The sequence below is a fragment of the Melozone crissalis genome, unplaced genomic scaffold, assembly GCF_028551555.1.
Source record: "Melozone crissalis strain CALT ecotype California unplaced genomic scaffold, PUWL_Pcris_2 ptg000014l_1, whole genome shotgun sequence".
NCBI lineage: Eukaryota > Metazoa > Chordata > Aves > Passeriformes > Passerellidae > Melozone > Melozone crissalis.
Window position 1 is genome coordinate 12,549,882 of NW_026535792.1, and position 13,688 is coordinate 12,563,569.

Genomic DNA, 13,688 nt, shown 5'->3' on the forward strand with positions numbered 1-13,688 from the left:
GTCTAGTGTGTATTCTATTGTAATTAAGAGCAGTGATTCAATACCTATTGCTACTGGCTGGGTATCATAGCAACCTTGTGTCACTGAATACTGCTGGAAAACTGTTCAGCACTAGCAAGACCATGCTTCAGGAAAATCTACAATGGCACTACAGATTGTCAACATTTGTGGGGGTTGTTACAGGGAGAGCAACAAAGAAACCTGCTTTAAAAAAAGCCTATACTTAGAAAATTGACAGGGATTCTACAGTAGCACTACAAAAAGAAAAAAACACAGAGGAAGGAAAGAACATTTTTTGTCATTAGTTACACAACTTATGCACCCACATCCTAACATCTACCCCTATAAATAGAGTTGCAATAATGCTGCATCATCACATTGTTTATGCATGTCCACAAAGCACTGCCTTTTACTTTTTAACTAAACACAAGCATCATTCACCACCAACATTATTCTGGAAATAAAATAGGCTCACTTTCAAAATAATATTTAAACTTTCACAAATGAACTCTAGATAGTCTTGTATAAATCTGCAAAAAAAAAAAAAAAAAAGAGAAAACAGGTTACTATGAACAAGAACCCAATATTGATTTTTCTGCGGTGCAGTAAAGCATCTCCATTCTATTTGGCTGCTGTCAAAGCCACTCTTTAACAGCTGGAGTCAAATTGCACTATTTACAGCAAGAGCCCTTGTCAAGTGGACCATAAGTATTCTAACAATACACTATTCAAATGGCACTTTGCCACACAAATTGCTGACTTGATGAATACCCTATGTCAATGACTAAGGCCAATATAAAAGTTTCATTTTTATGAGAGGTTTTACATTCACATATTAAGTAAAGCTTTCTTGAAGAACTATTAAGCTATATATTTTGGGTCTTTTGACATTAAAAATAATTAAAATCTGTTTAAATATATCAAGGGGATTTGACAACATTAATATGGATCTTGTGTTAACTGCATTTGTCACAGTCATCTGTTATTGGTACTCCCACTGGCACGTGCAGCACAATAAAAGAATTAAAATGGTCAAAACACCATGAAATCAAAACATTCTGCTTTTGTATCCATGATTTACATGATGGCAAAAGTTTTGAAAGAAAGCCTTTGGAGCCGGACTACTACGTGAGGATATTTATCTTTTTTAGGATGGAGGAAAGAGACCATTATTTTGAAAACATTCTTTCATCTTAACTATAAGAGGAAGGGTAAAACAATTTAAATATGGCAAGAACAAATGCTGAATTTTACTTGCAGTCTTCATGTGGATCACTCATTGTACAAAAGGATCACTGTCATTTACAATACCAACAGGACAGAATACCCACTCATTTTTCCTGGCAGATAAATCTTCTGAAATTGAGTTCCTTAATATATACTAAAATTGATGATGGGTTTTTTGATAGAAAAGTTATGAAAAATTTAGCATGTTGTTAAATTTCTAATACACAATTTGCCAAAGAAGGAATTTGAAAACAAAACACTCAGTCTACATTAAAACCCTCTGATAATCTGAAAGTTTTTTGATATTTTTATGTATGTAGTAATTATATGCTTTAAATTAATAGAGGATGGAATGTTAAAGTCTGATAGCCACAGTCATCACACTAATTAAATGAGATCTGAATTTCTAGACTATTTCAATATGCTAAAACACAATGATGTAAAAGAGTCAATACAGCACTTTTTGAAAAACCTAATAAAAATTTTTCTACACAAAACTTAAGAAAAAACCAGACTTCATAACAAGCCTTCAATTTCACAATAACAGACCAGTGCTAAAAAAGCTGCAGAGTTCCATGCTCCTTTTGTGTAGCCAGCCCTGGGCTTCTGCAATAGCACTAAGGGGACTTCCATTGTTATGTTTTTCCCTGGTACAGCTACACTAAATACATTTAGGCTCCAACATCTCCCACACCAATCTACAGAACCCTCTCCAATGCAGATGCAAGTGGGAACAATCTCTGAGTGTACTGAATGACCCACACTTGATGAAAGAAAATTGCTTTCCTAAATACAAAACTTAATTTATTATGAATTTAGACAAACCTAACAGGTCTGTAGTGACAAAAAAGAATGTGAAACAAAAAAAAGAGATTTTGACATAAAAATTCTAAGAGACATCAAGAGTATTCTTAATAAGTTTGCATTAGGACAAGGCAATTATTGAGAAATATTTAAACACAACGAGAGAATATTATTTTGCTAAACAGAGCAGACAAGATATATATCAAATCAAAAAAGCATTACAAATTACTGCATTTCCACAGTTTCCTGTTGTGGTATTTCTCCCAGTTTAAGATCATAATTCCCAAAACATGTTAAACTCCACATTTTAAAGTCTACAAAAAACTCTTTTCCCATATTCCATAATCAGCATATTTTCATTCCTCCCACCTTGTTAAATCCATGCAATTTTCAATTTAATAGATATACCTAAAACTACTTACCGAAGAACTACCACAACTTTTTTTCTTTTGTTCCTATTTAAGAAGGCAAGAAGAAACTATTCCTTTTAACAAACTAACAGGGAGATCAGATTCTGTGTCAATGGCCAACTAGTGCACCATCTGCCCCACAACATGCTCAGCAGGATTACGCGCTAATAAGACTTTTCAGAAAATGGGATCAAAAAGAACTTTAGAAATCAGACTAAGGTTAGTAAAAGGTCAAAGAAAAATATTAAGAGTTAAACTACAATCATTAGAAACTCAATGTTATATGTAAATTTGATACAAGGAAGTAAACTTCAAATTCCAGAGTGAGGACTTGGATCAAGCTGTACTTTATCAGTTTTGCAATACCTGCTACTTCATTTCCTATAATTAATAAAGCTGCAATAAAGGCTAGACACCATTCTGAAGGCTGTTCCTATGTGTGATTGAGGGAAAGCATTTTTTTTCTCAATACATGTGATAAAATACCTTCTATGTACACTGAGGGTTGAAGAATAGCAGACATGACTTCTCTGCATTGCAAAGAACAGAATTCCCAAAACCCATTAATTACAAAGTGGTAAGCAAGAACAAACAACATAAAGGCCCTATTCTTAGGATACACTCGAATCAAGAGTTCAGTGAATATATTACCTCCTGATGCATAAATAGGGTTTAAGAAAATAGGTTTGTACCATTTTTTCCCCTACATGAAAAGGGCAATATCCATCTCATTGAATTTGAGATTGTATTAGAGACAGTTATAATAATCAGTTTTATAATTAGCAAATTCTACATTAAATTTTAAATATCTACAAATAACTGATAAAAGTATAGATTTATCTAGGCCACAAGAAAATAGAGTGACTAATACATTTTTAATCTTCTCACGATTTGATGTCTCAGTACTCATTTTCTCAGTTTTAACATCACATTAATACTACTTTAAGCATATTATTTCCTTCTATTACTTATTCAAAACAAAAAAAAGAGCACATCTTCTCCATCAGTCTCAATTAGTTGGTTTAACGATTTTGGCAGCAAAGTATTTCTAGATAAAGCTAAACACAAGTCTCACCCTGGCCAAATCTTTCCTGAAGATGATCATATCCATTTGCAGCCCAGTACCTCACACGAGCACTAATTTAATCACACTAATAAAAACATAAGGCACTTGCAGTGTATTCTGTGATGATGCTAAGAGAAAACACACCAAATAAAAACTATCTCTGAATTACGAGAGGGATCTGTGGTCTCATTAGAAGAGCAATAAGAGAACGTCCATCAGCATGGGATCTCTATGTGCTTGTTCTCAAGACATACACACTTGAATAGGTGCAAGGTGTATTCAGGGTACTACTGACAGGTGCTGTCACTGCCAGAGGCATGAGGAAATAGGATCTAACTACAGGTAACAAGGTCTGAGAAAATCATTTTGAGATTAGCTACTAATGACCTTGCATAAGGCCCTCTGCCAATTTTCCTCATTTATCTATGAAATTGAGTTGAAGGCATAAAAACTGAGCCAGCCAGAAGAAGCCTTTATAAACTTAAAACCAAGCCACCATCCCATTTACTCATCAGTGAGTGATAGGGTAAAGAATTGGAATCACCACTAATTGCTCTGAAAAATGCTCTACTCTTCATTCTTACCTTATCTGAAGTTTTCTCTGTATGAGCTGGATAAGGGCCCATGCCATGCTTATATGAGCTGGATTGTTTGTATCCAGAATTCTTGTTGCGTTTGGACTCCTGAGACACAGGAAGTAGAGCACCTGCCACTAAGTACTCTGAGTCTTCAATGGCAGCCAGAATTGCTCTTGCTGTGTCACCTGTTTCATGTCGTTCCAGTGTGCCTAGAGAAACACAACAGAAGTTGTAACTTTTTCAATGAGCTATCCCATCACATCTCCGTTTATCATAGTATTAATATAGTACACTACATATAAGCAAATAAATCACAAAATATTTATAGATGAGGCAAATAATGCCACTTTTTAAAACTAAAAATATATTATACACTATTATACTGTAAAAATATAAAGCTCAATTTCTAAAGAAATCACTGCAGCAAATAAATTTCTATCAGACCATAGGCAGCTCCAGATATTTTATACATTTGGAGTGAGATGCAATTTTCAAAGGGAGCCAAAGATATTCACAAAAATATCACCTGCCCTAACTTTTCAAAACAAATTTGTTTTCTCCTCACAAACCCCTCCCAGAGCATCTATATCATTAACAGTGTAAACAACAACACATTTATGTAATATTTTAGTGCTGTCCTCTAGTGTTCTGGATTACAAATAGCAAGAGATAGCTCAATTTTTTTTCATTCCATTCCTAAAAATTTTCAGACATAAAGGTTTCTACTTAAATATACATGTAGCTTAGTCATCAGGGATATGGAATGTGATGTTTCAGAGACTATATCATCACTTGTGTGATTCTCTGGAATCTAAATCCTCTAGATGTTACAGCCAGTTATATTACTTTAGTAAAAATTTTACCTAGCAATAATTTTAGTAATACTATTTTAATTACAACTAACATTAAAAACATCAAAACTGAGCTTAAATGTACTTGAAATGAGCTACTATTACATACTACACATTTCCAATAGGAATTAAAAGAAATTGCTGAAATAGCATGTTTCCTATAAATATCAGAGATAAAATACATCTGAAGGGTTTTTCAAGTATTAAATATCAGCTATAAAATGAAATGCTTTTCCCTTAAGTTTGAATTCTTTCTACCCTCAAGTAATACAACATGAATTTTCCCTTTCACTGCTACAAGAAAAAAATGTGTAACATTGAAGTTCTATCAGTAACACCTGCTAAAAATATTGGACTGGGATTGAGGGATCTCACACAATAAGTGTTTGTGTGTATATGTGTGTATAAAATCTCTTTATCTGAAATTATTTCTCTGAAACCCATCCATTTCTTTTCACTGCAGTATCACCTCTACTACTCGTACAACAAAGTCTTTGACTTCAGAGCAGAAGAAAACAGGGCACCTCATTTTTTGTCCCCTAATAAAAATCAGTTGAACACCACAAATGACTGCAATATTACACTGAAAGAAATTAGAATCAGCCCCAATTGTTTTTAGTGTGCTATTTTCTTAATTCTTCCCCAGGACTGCAGCCAGTGCCAGGGACCACTACAGAGCAGGATGGTAATCGAAAGGAAAGTAAGCGGCCCAAAAGGTCTTCATAGTTAGACTGTCTACAAAGCTCCCAAACACTGACACATTCCAGGAACACAAAGACCATGCTCTACAAGGGATGATTGTACAGTTCATGCTGGACACGAGCAAGCATTCTTAAAAGTACAACAGCATTGGCAAAGTGAAGAAGTTTGGAAATAATACAGTCCCTTCACTCAGCTAATATCATTTTGGCTTCTTTATATACGTAAAGTTGCTATTCAAGCTATAAACATGCCACAGAACTATGTGGATTATTCAGAGTTCAACATGAACAAAATTCAAATAAATCATTGTTCTTCTTACTTTTAAGTGTAGGGGCTGAAGCTTTCTCCATCCCCTTCTGTGGCAAGTCCACAACACAGTGAATCTTTGTATGCATGTATACACATACATTTATCAAATCTTGTTTTCTATAACACTTTCTTCACTGAAATTCACTGCTCGAGTCCTTAAGACTATCATAATATCTCTGTGAAATTACCAGGTCTCATGTTCCTTTTAAGAGAAATTACAATAAGTTTTTAATAAATCCAAGACTTCTGGGGGCATAGTATGAAATTTCAGCAACCTGACTATGCATAGTCATTGGTACCATACAGAACTTCCAAACATGTCTTGGTAGCACCACATGCATATGAGTGCTTCAGCAGCAGTCATTGCCCAGGTCAGACCATTCTGTGGGATAATCTAGGGGATATATAATAGAATATAATTTAGTTAAGGCTATCATACTACAGACAGACTTGGGTTATTTTCCATATATCAGAGCTTTTCTCTGGCAACAGCTTCAGGGCCAATTTTTCAACTTCTGGTTGAAGAGAAAAATTTTAGTTGACAGAAAAAGATACACCCCAGAAGTAGTAAAAGGTACAGAAAATCTGACAGCAGAAATTAACCTTGGGAGGCAATGGCCCAAAGAGAATATGCAGGTATTCTCAATGAACATTAAAGCAAATTCATGTTTTATATATTTAACAGACATCTTATTCCAAACAGATGACAGATATGCTTCTATGTATTATAGATTTAGTAGATGCAAAGTGAGAAGCTCCCAACAGGTTGTTGGGTTACTGAACATTTCTGCTGCTAACAAACTCTTCTCTAAGTGCATAAGAACAATGCCATTGCAAGCATACCATTTTTGAGTAGTTTGAAGAAGAGAAAATTAACATATTATCAACTGAAAAAAACTATTCTGAGTTTACACTAAGCAAGAAACAGGGCTTGTTGTTTCACATAGAGAACTTGCAATTGGTTTGTTTTTTAATTTTCATTTTTAATGTACATTTATAAAGAGAAACATTGAATAGCAAATGCCCTGGACAACCAGCTTATTTTCTTACTAACAGAACATTATGACACCCTAAAATCAATTTGAAAAACTCCTGTTACATCTTTAAATCATTTCTCTATCTCTCATAACAGCTATCTGAAATGCCTTTTAAGTAGCACCTTCCAGAAGATGTCTAGTTTCTTTAAAAAACCCCATCCTTTCTTGCATATACTGCCCAATCCTGCTCCCTATTATGAACACCTGTATGTACAGGTTTGTGTGTACAGCTGGGGCTGCAATAAAATGGCACAAAGTACATAGGAAAATGTGTGATGATTAAAGTGTTATTTATATTATAAGTTTAACTTTAATCTTCTGAATAGCCCAAAATATTCATTTACAGAGCAAATAGTTGGCAGAGACAAAATAAAGGAAGATATCTATATTCTGTGATGCCTGAGTACATCTTAGAAACAAACAGGGAGGAGAAGGGGAAAGGATTTAGAAACCTGTATATATGACAAAGACTTTCTGACTACTACAAACAGGCAAAATAATACTGGGGCAGGGTGCTTATTGGTCAGAAATTGTTATTTGTTAGGAATATGCTTAAAAGTAAATAAAAATAAAGAGTAAGAAAACACAAAGGTTGTAGATCAGAGTAGAGGAAAGAGGACAGAAACAAAATTCACACTCAAACCTGAAGTATCTAAATACAAATAAGTTGAAAGGATTTTCATTGAAGAGCATAAAATAACAATGGATGAACAGGAAGAGATAGGGGTGCCTACACAGCAGCAACACCACTGCTATGACCCCCTACTATACATACAAAATACAGGAAAAGAAAGTCTTTATCTCTCTAAAGCTGTGACCATGGCAACCAAGTCTCAGGAACAGACAAGAGTGGAGTATTTCACTCTCCTGGGCAGCTCCGGACCACCAGATGTGACTGGCTAGAGACTGCTACAACATCTTATTCTTCCTGTGGACCAAGTACTACAAATCGTGTCTCTTGGTGTTAGCACTGTCCACACAGTTCTCTGGGTTCTGCATACTGAAGGATGCATTTTTACTGGAGAGGTCACACAAATCTTCCTGCCTCAAGATGAGGCATTCACTGCTATCACATGACCTGTCATATCATCAGGCTCCAGTGCTCTCTGTGTTTGCTGTCACAGCTAAAGTATCGAAAATCCTCAATATTGCACTGCTGCTGTGACCTAGTAACTCAGATGACTCTTACAGCATAACAGTGCTCTGTGAATGAGAAATTATTTCAGAATTGATTGTATTTAAAAACAGCATGTGGTTGAGAACAAATCCTTTCCTTTACTAGTAGTCAAAACAGAAAACTCAGCATTCAGAGCAAGTACCATCTGTAACATTAGTTGGTTTATCTTCTGTTAATATATATTCTCTATAAATACCAGTTTCACGTGAAAAAACCTCTCCCAACACACTTTCTTCTATGATGGTAGAGTATGGCATACAAAAACGTTATGTTCCGTGCTACTACAAAAAATGCTTGAATTTTACAATACTACAATCTTGCTCCAAGTCAGTTGGCAAGCACTTTGTTTGAAAAATTTCTCCTTATTGCTAGTGCTACCATTCCAGTATCAATTGGCCCAAAACATACGGAACAAACGTTGCATTAAGAATATATATTCTAAACAATACCAAGACAAAAGTAAATGCCATCTAGCAAATAGAAATGGGATAGATTACACAAAATCCAGCCTATTAAAATAGTCTAATAATATTTTAAAAGGTATTTTACTTTAAGGTTGAGATTAAAAATGGAGATGCCCTGTGATGTGTCTCTGCAGACCCTCCTTACTCATTTGTGCATTTGGAAGATTTCTGTCATGTCCAACTCTGCATGTTATTGACATTCTTCAGAATACACACTTTCAGAAAAGCATTAGCAAACTACTGTCAATATCCTTTGGCTGAAAAAAAGCAATGAAAATCAACACAAAGTAAACCACTGAAATGTATTTTATAATGTTAGTTTATATATGTGGGTAAAAAGAGCAATTCCCCAACACAGCCAGTCCTTACATCAGGATTTCTGATGCAGGCACAAGACCCCAAAAGAAACAACACTCCCGTGTTCTCTCCCTGACTCCATCTAAACTATTCCAAAGAGTAAAAGACAATATATCTTGAATGAATTGTTCAGACATAATAAATGAACTAAACTGGGCTGAATGGAAGAAGTTAGCAGCTCTGAATTTGGAAGATATGCAAGTAGTTTCTATCTCCTCCTTTATCACAAACTGAAAGATGGGATGAGAATCTGTCTCTTAGTGTCTGGAATGAATCCCCTCCCTGGCATGCACTCTTGTGACTGCACTGGATCAGAGCAGTTTTCCTTTACACTATATATATGTATATACATATACACGCATGCAGAAAAAAAAATCTAATTAAGAATAAAGATCAACTGCCAGCTGGAGGGAACAGATACATACAGCTAAATTCCATACATGTTCCCCCAAGTATACATAAAGTACATAAACGTACATGTCTGTATGCACACATAAAGATACACTCTTGTACACTGGCAAGAGTGAGGTATCCTCAGCTTCTGCAAACTAGGGAGAAGATGACACTCTTTTTTTTTTACCCTGAGACACACTTTCCCAAGCTCCACTACCTTTTATTATTCTACATCAATAAGTATTTACTGAACAATGACTCAAATTTAGAGAGCTATGAAATATTCAAGTGCAAGCTACAGATTGACCTGAGAGGCTTACACATATAAAATATAAGATGCAATAAAAAAAAGGCAAAACATTAGTGAAGTTTTACCTTAAGACTGACAAATTAAAACAAACAGAAAAAAGCCCCAAACCCAAATGCTAAGTTCCACAAGGCATATATATTCATTTTTAAGTCTTATTTTGAGATTTGTAGATCTTGAGGCTATGCAAAACTCATTAAAAAAGAAACAAGAAGGTAGTGACTGCTATGACTTTGACCCTACATCATGGCCTCCAGCAGATGAAACAACTATGGGATTTATCAGTTTGGCCACAATCACCCACTCAGATCTAATTCTGACCAATGACCTGAAGAGAAAAAGAGAAGAATGGAGGGACAGGGAAAATGAAAAAGAAATCAAAAGAGACTGTAAATCACTAAATTTTACAAGGAAAAAAAGCCACAAAAATTATAATTCTTGGTTCTACAATTATCTAGGCATAAGTCTTAAAGTAATGACCAAATTTACTCTGAGTTCAAAGTTTCATTAAAACTATACAACTTATTTTCTCACAGCCTTAACTTTCTAAACAGTTTAATCCCTAATTTCTGTGTGGGATGAGAAAAGTTGTCAGATGCATTAAATAAAGGCCTACTTAGGAAAAAAAAAAAGCCAGCCAAACAACACAAAACCTGCCTCTCACATTCTTCAAATTCATGTGATACTTGCTGTTTACTACAGGTTTAGAAGTCTCACTGTTGGCACCAATTAAAAAATATTGGAGCATACATAACTACATAAAAATATCTTTAAACAGTGTTTGAAAACCTTTCAGCATGTTTGACCATTAATATGATTCATCCATAACATCACTATCTGCAGAGTAATTTCATTTTCTCTATGGCAGGTGCACTTGTGAAACAGCAGAGGTTTTATGCAACATTTAAGTTTATTGATGCGGCATCAAACGCAACAAGAATTACTTTCAGAGTATTTCTGAACTCTCTTCTATTTTTCATAAGGTTTTTTATGATCATACAGATGGATTTGACTAAATTTAGACACTGCATATTTTATTAGGGCTTAAAAACTCATTAAAAGACTGGTTTATTTTATTGATACCTCTGTAGCTTTTAAACACTTGAGGTAAAATTTTCTATGGTTGACAGCTACCTTAAGGTGGTATGATTTTTTTTTCATTCTCAGCAGAAGTGTCTCAAGCGATTAATCATTCTTGCTGAAGTCATGAAACACAAGTGTTTCAGAAAAACTTCATGCCTTAAAGTATGGACTCAAAGCTGAACATTCACCTTTTGTGAACTGAGCCTCCAAGCTGACACCTTGCTCCCACCACAGTGACAGCACTGCTTGAAGCACTGCTGCTTTTCCTGCTTGCTCAAGCAGAGTTCCATACAGACCATTCCACATGGTGACAAAACATTCCTTACAGTGAACAGACTCACCTCTACCAAAAACCCTGAGATAAATACATCAGTATCGCCCTGATGCTACATTTGCAAAAACAGGTGGGAATAGCAAAGAAAACCTCTGAATTGAGGTAGCGGGTACTTCTATGTACACTCTCTGGTATACTCAATATATCAAAAAATGGGGGGTTTAAAACTACATACCAGCTAGAGTGTTCTCAGAGTAATTCTGTAAACAACTCTCATTCTTAGGATTTCTGGTATGTTTAGATGCAGACATTAGAAGCCAAGACAACTGTAACACTTCTGCACTTATAAAGAAAATGGCAGAATTATTGTTACTAAGCACTCAGATACTGTGATAACAAACGTGTCAAAATACAAGGAAAAGTATTCTATTCAGAAAAGGATTTAGGTACAGCACAAATAGGGAAAGTGATTCATGAACAGTGTGGATAAAACAAAACACTGTATATTTAGTTATTGTCTATCATTTATTGATGATTTTTGACCTTTTCTAGCAAGGACAGTAAGCAGGGTTAGTTTTGACTAGTCAGGAGATCAGACCTCATAAAAATATTTTTAGGCATATGTTTCAATTTTTTTTTCATGTTGGAGCTAGTAGCATGTAAGATAGCTCTGAAAATTTGCACTCCCTAGGGGAGTATGAAAAAACCACAACATTGTGTAAAGCTAAATATGTAGGATGAGAACTGAACAATAAACTGAAGTTTTATTAAGCAATGTTATTCTATCTTTAAACCCAAACTAAACATATCCTTGATAAAACAGAGCAAGGCTTGCAAAGCAAAGTAAAGTAACAGGAAGTTAGTAAATGACTCCTTCTGCAAGTATTATGAACTTTGAGGAATAAATTCACTTTAAACTCATACTAATTGAAAAAACAATTTATCACTGAAAAATGAAGATTATTAACTCTGAGCAAGGAAGATTGCTATTTAAAGCCCACCCATTCATTCCTCACTCTTTATATACATTGGATCTAAAGGCAGCTTGGTAGACATGTTGCCATATGCTGCACACAGTAAGCAAAAATCCTTTGATCCTTTTATTATTGTATCTTTTTGTAATCATATTTACTTTTCTAAAAAAGCAAAGATACCAAATGGTTTGGAAAATGTAAAAGCAATACAGATAACAGCTAATTTCCTTATTGAGGGGGTTTTCAAGTGGTGGCTATTGGAAGAAATATTCTGCACTTTAATTAGAATAAAATTTGTTATTGATTTTCATATTTGTCTTCTAGAACACAAGTTTGGAGAATATCCTGTACACATACTATATTAATATTCCAAATGTAAGATTAGATCAATATTCATTGTCATGGAAAGATATTCCACTGTAATGGAAGGTTGCCGTATCCATATATTAAAATTTAGGTAAAATGCATTAAACTACACTGATGATATTTCATGGCCTCTGTGTTGTTTTCTGTATCACTACCCACATGCAGATGCAATATCAACATTCAAACTTCAAATAATTTCACTTTGCTCTTTAAATCAAGGGAATAAAGGATTTAAATGAATGTACCTAATTCTAGACCTGTAAGAGCAACAGGCAGTTATCTTTTTCCTTTTTATCCCCTACCTTTTTTAGACTTGGTTTGTAGTCAGTGGAGAAGAGATACAGACTAAAATTATACTTGAAGTCAACCATACTCCTAGTATTTAACATTTCAGCATAAGCTATGCTGAAAATCCTATTTACTTAGAAAATATGTAGACAATTGTTCTCAGAAAACTTTCCAGTGATCACATAAAATAAGGCCATCTTTTTAAATCTCATGGAAAGAGAGTACAAGTTATATATGAAGTAACACTGGTTTAGAGTTTAACCTAGGACACAAAGTTTCTTGTGCCTCATAAAGTGATAATCATGAGTCTGTTGAGACAAACATTTTTAGCTCTTTTGGAATTCTTTCTGTACAAATGTGTCAACCTCTGTAACAGGAAACTGGACAACGACAAAATCTTCGATCTGTTCTAAGGGGTACCCTATTAATTACATGATGGAAGAGCCATTCTAGAGTCAAAGTGGTACTAAGTCCCTAAACTTTACTAAAGTCTCCTGTCAAATTCAACAGAATTATTGCTGACTCTACAACAGTGTAAATACTGAAATATTCATAGAAATTTCTTAATCCACAGCCTGAAATTCTAAACAGACTGGCTGTTTTCCCAGCTATCCATTACCTTTTGCACAGGAACACTGTTCAGATCCATTTTTTAACTGCAAACAGTGATATATGAGTCTGCACAATACTGCACTGACTTTAACTTGGAGGCAAAGCCTAAGTCATGAAGCTAACTGCATAGCCAGAAGAAACATAAACACTTTTTGACTGCAGAAGCAATAAAAGCTATCTTATGTCCCTTCCCATAACAGAATTCAAGCACAAGGCTACCACTCAGATTTTATCCAACTTAACTGAGTTAGGGAACATGTTCAGAGGAAACCGTGTAGGCAAGTGGGACTGTGTGGTTGCCCATTTATTTGCCAACAGATGAAATCCTAATGAAAGGCGCTGTGCTCCTGCAGAGGTGCCTCAGTGATGCTGTGGCATCTCTGTCACACATCTGAACAATGCTTTGTCT

General features: G+C 34.9%; 1 protein-coding gene across 1 annotated transcript in view; it reads right to left on the reverse strand.

Annotated features, from left to right (window-relative positions):
- WDR72 (WD repeat domain 72) overlaps positions 1–13,688 on the reverse strand; it is an 88,046-nt gene that overhangs the window by 58,096 nt on the left and 16,262 nt on the right. Inside the window, exon 13 of the mRNA XM_054272899.1 lies at positions 4,092–4,294. Coding sequence (XP_054128874.1) covers positions 4,092–4,294 — 203 coding nt within the window. The remainder of the gene's footprint in view (positions 1–4,091; positions 4,295–13,688) is intronic.